Source organism: Pteronotus mesoamericanus, unplaced genomic scaffold (genome assembly GCF_021234165.1).
Source record: "Pteronotus mesoamericanus isolate MK-2021 breed Mesoamerican mustached bat unplaced genomic scaffold, CSHL_Meso_final contig_101, whole genome shotgun sequence".
NCBI lineage: Eukaryota > Metazoa > Chordata > Mammalia > Chiroptera > Mormoopidae > Pteronotus > Pteronotus mesoamericanus.
Genome location: NW_026555001.1, coordinates 19,671,311 through 19,681,742, shown reverse-complemented (window position 1 = coordinate 19,681,742; position 10,432 = coordinate 19,671,311). Strand labels below are relative to the sequence as shown.

General features: G+C 35.6%; 1 protein-coding gene across 1 annotated transcript; it reads left to right on the top strand.

The window, feature by feature from the left end:
* The first annotated feature begins 445 nt into the window (after positions 1-445).
* TDRD15 (tudor domain containing 15) lies at positions 446-10,178 on the top strand. The gene is given in 2 exon segments (XM_054566766.1): positions 446-6,644; positions 10,102-10,178. Coding segments are annotated over 2 exon segments (6,276 nt in total).
* The last annotated feature ends 254 nt before the right edge of the window (positions 10,179-10,432 follow it).

The following is a 10,432-nucleotide window of genomic DNA, read 5'->3' as shown; positions in this document are numbered from 1 at the left end:
AAGTAGTTTCCTCACAGAAGCAGAGGGAGGTCTCCAGTGGGCTTTAGTTGGCTTCCTTCTGTTTTTACCACATCTGTCTGATATCTAGAAGAAATTTGTTAGTTCCTGGAAAATAAAGATTGTTCTTTGTTTTACAGTGACGATATATATACACACATACACTATATATATGTATATAATATATACACATATATATTTCCTATTTTTGTATTGTTATTTCAATAGGAAAATGTGGAAGGCAGTGAACAGTAGATGCATTTTGTTTATCTATCATCTTGTCCAGTGTATATAATATTTATTAACATGTCCAATTTGATAAATACAGGCATATAATTATTTTTAAGGTTTAAGTTTACATACCATATTTATATAAGGCTAATTTTATTTAATTTTTATAGCTAACTATCCAGAAGCTAATTAGTACTTATTATTTGCTTTTTAGAACATGGATCCTTCATCTCCATTACCAACATTTTTAGATATTGACCTGACAATATCACATATAGAAATTTGTCCCAAGGACATTCTGGTGAAATTTCAAGGCAGAAGTAATATCGAATGTGAGTTTGACTACCACATATTACAGAGGGAAATACAGCATATTCCAAAAGTAAAAAATAATGTGGACATTAATGAATATTGTTTGGTAGAAGAAAGAGTATCTGGAGAATGGCAGAGAGGAAGAGTTTTGGAAAAGAAAAATGAACTCTATACGGTGCTCCTCATAGATCGTGGAGAAGAACTAAGAGTCGGTAGTATGCAAGTTGCTTCAGCCTGTGGCAAGTTATTTGACCTACCACCACGGATAGTATTTGGTGTTTTTGCAAACATACTACCAATTGGAGAGAAGTGGTCTCCAAGGGCTTTGAATTATTTCAAGTCATTAGTAGGACTGCAAGTGAAAGGTTGTATGCAAGCTATGTTTCTTCTTCAAATGATTCTTCTTGAAGTACCAAAAATTATATCCCAGGTTCTTGAATTAAAATTAGGAAGACTTATTGATGGGGATTCATTTTGTCTTATTGTGGAAATGTTAAAAGAATTCCCACAACAAATACCTGATTTATTACAACATAAGAGACCTGAATTACCAATAAGTAATAATGATACTTTACTTGATATCCAACATGTTTTGGATAATTTGCAGCCATCTTTGTCAATAGGTAGTATTGAATGTGTAAAGGTATCATCTGCACTGAGTCCAAGTAAATTTTATTGTCAGTTAATTAAATGGATTCCAGAGTTAGAAGACTTAACAATATGCATGAATTTACATTATGACCTTACCAGTCAGGAAAGTAGTCCTATGTGTGATAATTTTGGGCTACTTTGTGTTGCCAGACGGAGAGATGGGCAGTGGCACAGAGGTATTCTTCAGCAGCTCTTGCCCAGTAATCACGTGAAAATCTGGTTTATGGATTATGGCAGTAGTGAGGCTATCCCCTCAATTCATGTAAAAAAACTTAAACAGGATTTTATATCAGTACCATTATTTTCATTTCCATGTTCTCTCTCATATTTTCATAGTCCAGATATAGATGCAAGAAAACTTCAACTCAGTGTATTAAAACAAGCTTTATTAGGGCAAATAGTATATGCACACATTGATTGGCATAATAAGGATGAACATTTGTATTATGTAACGTTACAAACTCAAGAGTCTACAATTAATTCTAAGTGTCTGCTGAAGACTGTAGGCACACAGGTACTTTGTCCAGTGTCTGATTTAAAAATCTCTAATATGTTGAGAGACACTAGTGCTTCTGATGTAAATAGCTTTGCAGTTGAGAGTTTTATTGGAAATACTGAACAGTTGATAGACTCTTTAAATAAAAATGATACTTTGAAAGTAGGTTTTCCTATTAAAAATGCAGAAATGGAGATAGGCACTGCCTACATAGCTTCTGTGGCATATATATTAAACCCATCAAATTTCTGGGTACGCATCGATGAACATCAGAGTGAATTTCAAGATATAATGAAAAATATAAATAAATTTTATGATTTTCATGAAACTGATGAACTAATTCTAAGAAATCCAGAACCTGGATTATTTTGTTGTGCGAGATATAGCAAGGACAGATGTTTTTATAGAGCTGTCATCACTGAAGTTAATGGTTCTAAGATTAATGTTTATTTTTTGGATTATGGAAATACTGATTCCATACCATTTTTTGATGTAAGAACTTTGCTTCCAGAGTTTTGTGAGTTGCCTGCATTAGCCATGTGCTGTTCACTTGCGCATATATTTCCCGTTGAAGATATATGGGTGAAGGCAGCAACTGATTATTTAAAAAAAATTATCTTGAACAAAGCAATTTTGCTTCAGGTTATAGCAAAAAAAGATGACAAGTACACTGTAAATATTCAGAGTATTGAAGCCTCAGAAAATATGGATGTTGTCTCTCTTATGGTACAAGCTGGATATGCGGAATATTGGGAAGTAGAACCAGAATGTTATCCAGAATCTGTGAATCAATATTCGGTATTAAATTTAAAATCTAAAAACAAAGTTAATATTAAAAAGATTTTATCTGCCCTTCCTGAAGGACCTAAACCTAAAAAGTATTATTCAAGTAAGCTAAAAGAAAGTAATTTGTCTTTGTTGAAGTCCCCAGCTGTTAACTTCTCAAATTTAAAAAATCCTTTCACCTTGTCTATGGATCCTGAGTCACCTTGGCCTTACAAAGAATATGTGTTTAAACCAGGGACCATCCTTGAAGTTAAGTGTTCTTACTGTTGTGGTCCAGATGACTTTTCCTGCCAGCTTCAGTGTAAGTTAGATGACCTAAAATTACTAATGGAACAAATTCAGACTTACTATAGCATTCATTCTGATCCTTATCAGATTGGGCAGATTGCTTGCGTTGCTAAGTATTCCAAAGATAGGAAGTGGTACAGAGCTGCTGTTTTGACTCGAGTATCAAATAAAGAAGTTGATGTAGTATTTGTTGATTATGGTTATCAGGAAAGAGTTTTAATTAAAGATCTTTGTGCGATTAACCCATATTTTCTTTTTTTAGAAGGCCAAGCCTTCAGATGTAGACTTAACCATTTAGTTGAACTCGCTAGTTGTAAACTATTAAGTTGGACAGGGGAAGCGTACAGAGACTTCAGGAATTTTATTTCTTTGTCTAGAGGGTTATTGACTTGTGTCATCTGTGCCTTGATTATCATACATTCAAATCATTTATGTAATTTGGTGGATTTACAATCTCCATTTACTAGTGCAAAGGAATTTCTTATTAATCATGGCTCTGCCCATTATAGTACATTATTGAAACCAATGCCATCTCCAGTTAGTCTTTACAGTTACTGTTATTCTTCCTTTGATATAAAAATTGGAAGTGAGGAAGAAATATATATATCCCATATATATAGTCCCAAAAAGTTTTATTGCCAACTTAGTAGAAATAATAAAGACCTAGTGATGATAGAAACAAAAATCACCGAGATCAATAACCTCAAAAGTTGTCCAAAATATTCTAGCAAAAGGAGATTGTGCATATGTAAATATGTAGAGGATGGTCTCTCTTATAGAGCTTTAGCAATGCCAAAATCGGGTTCATTTTCTGACTTTGTGGTCTATTTTGTGGATTTTGGAAATAAGCAGTTAGCAGAAGGAAGTATGCTGAGGGCTATATCTGATCAGTTTCCAGAGCTGCTGTACACACCTGTGCAAGCTGTTAAGTGCTTTTTGTCAGACTTTAGAGATGTAGACATTCCAGCAGAAATAAGCAGCTGGTTTGAAGATAATTTCTTGGGGAAACCATTAAGGGCAGTAATATTGTCCAGGGAGTCAGATGGCCAGCTTGGTGTGGAATTGTTTGATGGGTATCAACATATAAATCAGAAAATTAAAATGTTGCTTCATGCTTATGGAGAAAAACATTGTGACCCAAGACACTGTGTGGAAAAGGGTCATAAAATAAATGAGAATAAGAGACTTGCTGTTTCTTTAAAAGGCCAAATAGAAAACTATCACCATGATATGATAAGTAAAACTAGTCTAGTAACATATTCTGAAAGCAAAATACAGCAATTAATGAATTCCAAAAGTATATATGCCAGGCTTTTGAAACCATCAGCTTGTTATAAAATTGAACCTGGGTCAAAAAACAAAGCAAAAAAGTCTTTGAATGATGGACTTAAAAATAAAGGCATAAAAATTGTCCCTGGGTCCACACATGCTCCTGATGAAAGTGATGTGGGCGGGAAATCAGCCAGGGCCGCGCCACAGTCTTTTATCAGGGAATTATGTCAGGTGGCCTCACAGAACCTGTATAGTCTTCCAAGGCCACAGATCAAAGACCTTCCTCAACCCAAAATTCACTTGAATGCCAAAGTTAAAGGATATGTTTCTAATATCAGTAATCCAGCGAGTTTCCATATTCATCTTGCTGAGAATGAAAATGTAATCGTCAGACTTGCAGATGCTCTGAATGAAAGAAAAGCAGATATAATGAGTGAGAGAAAATCAGTTCAACATAGGGTGGGAGATCTTGTAATTGCAGAATACTCTGCTGACAGTGCCATTTACAGAGCAGTCATTAAGAAAATTTTGCTCGGAAATTTATTTGAAGTGGAATTTATTGACTACGGCAACACTGAAGTAGTAAATGTATCTAAAATTTATGAATTTAAGAGAGAATTCTTAACCATTCCTCAGCTAGGAATCCATTCCTTTCTTAGCGGAGTAAAGTGGAATGAGCCTGGGGAAATATGGGACCGTCAAATGGTAGATTATTTCACTTCCAAAGTAAGTGACAGAACAATTTCTTGCGAATTTTTGAAAAAGCATGAGCAGAAATGGGAAGTAAATATAATTTGTGATGAAAAATGTGTCATTAATGAACTACTGAAGTGGACAGCATGTTCAAAATTACAGAAAACAGTATTGCCAATGCCTCAGGCTGTTCCTCAGAAGGCGAGGCCTGGTGCTGAGAGACAAGTGAAGAAAGGAAGAGCCAGTGAGTTTGAAAGTCCTGTGATCCTTCACCCATCCCACCAACAGCCAGTTTCTATTCCTTCTGAACAGGTAAAACCTGGACAACTTGAAAAGGCCGAAATACTTGGTGTTTCAAACAGTGGGGCATTTTACGTGAAGTTATCTAAAAATAAAAAGAAATTATCAGATTTAACAGTGTTAATTGCTGAAGAAATAAAGAAACCTTTTTCATCAGTGGAAAATATTGAAAAAGGCTTAGAATGCTTGGCAAAATCTAAGAGTACTTTGAAGTGGTATCGATCTAAAGTAGAAAAAAAGTGCGTCGATGAGAAAGTGCTTGTCTTTTTAGTAGATTGTGGTAGGTATGAAATAGTGCCTTTATGTAATATCAGGGTGCTTAGAAAAGAGATTAGAAATATTCCAAGACAAGCTGTGCCTTGTAAATGGATTTGGTTTGAAAATTTTAAGACCGTGCCATTTGAGTCCGTTGTGCATTTATTTGCTCAGGTGGAAATAGACATCCTTTTCCTGAAATGTGTAGACTCTGCCTGGGAGGTAGAAATTTTGGTAGATGGCCTGTTACTTTTGGAATATTTAAATTCCAATACAGTTCATGTTGAAGAAAACAAACTTAGATCTTCAGAAACTAATTACAATGTGGAATCTAAGACTTCTGTGGCATCATGGACAATAAGGTCATTCACTTGGGCACAGCTCGAAAATGGTAGGCGATATCCTGGTATTGCCACTGCTGTTTCTGATCCATCAGACTTCTGCATTCAGTTAGAAGATTTCTTTGACACAATGAAATCTGTCTTTACCTTGCTTTCTGATCTCCCAGAAAACTTACAAACAGTGTCTCAAGAGCACATAGCTCCTGGTTCTAGTTGTTTGTTCAAATATGAATCGGAAGATCAGTGGAATAGAGTAGAAATTTCTGAAGTCTCTGATCAGTCTTTACTTGTTGTGTTGATTGACTATGGATTTTCCATTCACATACCTTATTCAGGTATGCACAAGCTTAAAGTTGTTCCCGAGGAACTTCTGAATTTGCCAAGGCTAAGTTATCCTTGTGTCTTACATGGTATCTTACCTGCTAAAGGGAAACACTGGAATGAAGAGGCCAAAAGTTTCTTTCTAGATTTCCTGAGTAAACCAGGCTTAGTTTTTCAGTTTAGGGAATGTAGTTTTGAAACAAAACTGAAAGTAGATGTCATTCGTGACAAAAATAGTCTGGCAGATATCTTAGTTGCATCTGGCCTTGCCATATATTCTAAAGATTCAGATCATCTTCATGTTACCTCTGTTGGATCTACCAAAATCCAATATAAATTACAGAGGAAGCCTATTTGCCCATTGTTAGATCATAATTGCTACAAAAGAGAACATATCAATTGTACATGCACCGAGAAACAGAAGCTCAAAAAGCAGAAAACTGTAAAGAAAAGAGATGTCCGTAAGAACCTCTTAAGGAAAAGCCAAAAACATAATCCCCAAAGTACCAGTACATTGGATAAGTGTGCAGCAGCTTCATGTTGGGAACTACCTACTGGTTTGAAGAATAACACCAGCTGCACTGAAAATTTACTCGAAAAGCTACCAAGTGAAGAGATACAGGAAAAGGACACAATGGACTCGAGAACAGCAGTAAAGGCGCTGCATGTTAATGAAGAAGTGGCAGAAGAACACTTAAAAGGTAAGTAGCCATTTTTAAAAAGTAGATTCTTCTTGGTAGAGTCTATTTTTGATTCTTTAAAAGTTTGTTATATACCAAAATTATCCAAATTGAAAATATCATACTGCAAGAAAATTTACTAAAAACCTGAATAAATGAATACTTTTGGAGTGATCACTTGAAGAATAAAGTGATGCTTCACTATCTTTACCTTTTTTGAGTGGTAATCTTTGAGAATATAATCAAAGGATAGAGGATTTTTAACCACATATGTATGTACATGTTACATACATGTATATTTTACAAATAATATCAGGAGTTTCACAAAACTTCTGATGGTCCATAGATCTCAAGTTAATAAACTTTGCTGCTATTAGCAAGCTTCCCAGGCTCATTTTGAAGACTCAATTTTCTATTATATATATTTATCAGATGAAATATATCTTTATTTAGGTTTTTTGTGTGCTTTTGGCTACTGCTAATCCAGTTGAATTTATAGGATAAACTGACTAGCATATCTTTCTTACAACTTTTAGATATCAATCTGATTCTAAAATATTATAATTTTATTATTTTATATATTATAGCATTGTCTGATTCTGCTATGCACACTGTATTCAATTTTCTGTATGGAATAGTTCCTGAGGATTTTATGGGCTATAAAGAATGTTCCCTGCCTAAAGAATGTTTGTTCTGATTTTATAAATGCCTTATTATAACTAATAACAGATTACCTTTTTTCAACAAGTGGAGGTTTCTTTGTTTATTGATATATTTTAAAAAGAATATTACATTTGAATTGATATTTAGATATCTTATAATGAATTGATAAATGCTTTATATCTTTGAGTCTTTTATGATTTCATTAGCAGTTAATTTAGAGCGCTTACTATGTTCCAGATACTGTGCTGGGAGTTTCATATGTATTGTCTCATTTAAAGCTTACCGCAACTCTATAAAGTAGGATGATACTGATGTTCAAATGGAGTCTAATAATAGTACCCCAGTTCCTTGCCTGAATTCTAAATCACTTTAGAGAGAGATGGGAGAAAGACAATTGATGAGCAAAATGTCACATTTATTAAAAAAGCCAAAAGCAGTATTGATGCGTGTGATTTACATCCATGGGAAAATGGGTTTATCAATGAAAAATCATTAGGCTTACCCACGTGGGCACAAAGGAGCCCTTCTTCAAATGTGGGGCCTACCCAAAAGTTACATTTTGAAGCAGTTATCTCCAAAAAGAAAGGGAGGGCAGAGAAAGAGGCTAATCTAACATAAACCCTTTTTCTTCTAAATGGACCAGAGTACCCCAACTCCTGGTGTGTAAAGGAGCAAAAAAGGGAGACAAGTGTTTGCTAGGAGAGCGCCTCACTGTTTTATGGACGAGGCTCAGAGATAGGAGGTAAATTGCCCGTGGATATAAAACTTACCAAATAAAGAACTGAGATTTTAAACTCAGGCGTGTCCAACTCCAAAGCCTGCTTTTATTAATTATTTATATTGCCTTTTGAAAAGTAGTTAAATTATTTGAAGAAGAGTTTCCCATAAACTCTAGGTCATTAGTCCATGTTTTAGCACTTATGTCATATTATTCCTTGTGTGTGTTTTTCCCTTCCTGTGTTTTTCCCGTAAAATCCTTTAAGAGCCTATTTTTGGCTCTGCCCTCCTCCCCAATTCCTAGCATGGAGCGAATCAATCAGTAAGTGAATTAACGTGAAATAGCTGTTGCAAAGGCAGAGAACCAAATATTATACTTCTAAACAATAAAAAAATTTAAAGATTTTATTTATTTATTTTTTAGAGAGAGGGGAAGTGAGAGAAAGAGGGGGCAAGAAACATCAACGTGTGAGAGAAACATCAATAGGTTGCCTCTCGCACGCCCCCCAGCAGGGACCTGGTCTGCAACCCGGGCATGTGCCCTGATCCGGAATTGAACTGGTGGCCTTTCGGTTTGTGGAATGATGCCCAACTCGCTGGGCCACACCAGTCAGGGCAAAAATAAAAATTTTTTAAGTCCCATTCAAGGAAAAATCATAACTTTGACAAGATAAATATAAGAAGCATGGTTTTGTGGACTAAGAATAGATCAATATACTTGTTATAGTCAAAATTTTAAAACAAAATAAGAAAACAGCAACAAAAAAACTGGTTTAATTGCCTCGAATACTATTCACCCTTTTACCACCACCATTATTCATCCGAGGGTAGTAGTAACCACCTGGCTGCTGCTTGTATTGCTTGTGGGTGCTCTGGAGAGTCTAGGGCAACATGGTGTTTAGTAGTTCTTGGTTGAAGACATCAATACTTGAAATGCTCTTGCCTATTAAAACATTTGGAAAAGGGGCTCTAACAACAGTCCTTTTCACCCTAGGCTTTGCATTGGAATTAGGAAAGGGCACTTTAAAAAATTCTGGTGGCTGGACCTCATTTTTAGATTCTGCTTTAATTGGTCAGGCTGCGGCTTTGCCCTTAGGATCTCACACTCCAGGTTATTCTGATGTACAGCCGGGGTTGGGGTTTGTGGGTAACTTCCTGAATTATTTTGCGAGAGAAGATAATCCTGGACTGTGTGTGGAAATGCTTAGACCCTGCCCCTCCTGTATTTGGAGTCCATGCTGTAGACAGAGTCACAGGAATTCTGTGCTAAACTTAGTTCAGAGTAAATACAGTAGTAAAAATGTCACTGTGCTAGAAATGGACCAGAAGTATAATGCATTATTTTATCTTGACCAGATACTGTTTTCAGTATAGAAGTTGCTGTACTTATCTTTAGAAAATTTTCTTCTCTTTCCCATAGTTTCGGCCTACTCTAACATATCACTATTTAATTTTTCAAGGTAATTGTGTTTTATTTGCAGACTTTCTCCAAAAGTTACTGGTCTCTTCAGGATGTTTTGTAGGTTCTCGTGTGTGTATGTGTGTGTATGTTTGTTGCTTGCTTGTTTATTCTTGAATGATCATTTTGGGAACTAGAGAATGTAACAACCTTTTTATTTTTTTTTATTTTTAGTTTCTCTTTTATTTGGTCCTCATTTTATTTTTATTTTTTAAATATATTTTACTGACTGTGTGATTGCAGTTGCTCCATTTTTCTCCCCTTTTTTCCCCTCTGTCCTGCACCCCCCGACCAGCATCCCACGCAGCGCCCCTTCCCCCAGTTCATATCCATGGGTCCTACATGTAAGTTCTTTGGCTTCTCCATTTCCTGTACTATTCTTAACTTTCCCTGTCTATTTTGTACCTACCATTTATGCTTCTTATTCCCTGCGCCTTTCCCCCCATTCTCCCCTCTCTTCCCCACTGATAACCCTCTGTTTCTGTGATTCTGTTCCTGGTCTAGTTGTTTGCTTGGTTTGTCTCTGTTTTTGTATTAGGTTCAGTTGTTGATAGTTGTGAGTTTTTTGTCATTTTACTGTTAATAGTTTTGATCATCTTCTTTTTCTTAGATAATCCCTTTAACATTTCATATAATAAGGGCTTGGTGGTGATGAACTCCTTTAACTTGACCTTATCTGGGAAGCACTTTATCTGCCCTTCCATTCTACACGATAGCTTTGCTCGAAAGAGTAATCTTGGATGTAACAACCTTTTTTAAATGAGCACAAAATATCTAGTCGGTCTTTGGTTATGAGGCAGTGCTTGGTGTTGGTAAGTACTTACTTCACTGGAAGTCAACTTTGAAAGAAATCTGGAATGGCAGTCGTTTTTAGAAAGGAGTGTTTTATCTGATAATGTGAGGTAACATATAGACACGCAAAGGGTACCCTACAGACATGCAAAACGTCAGAATGAAGTTTGAAAATAAA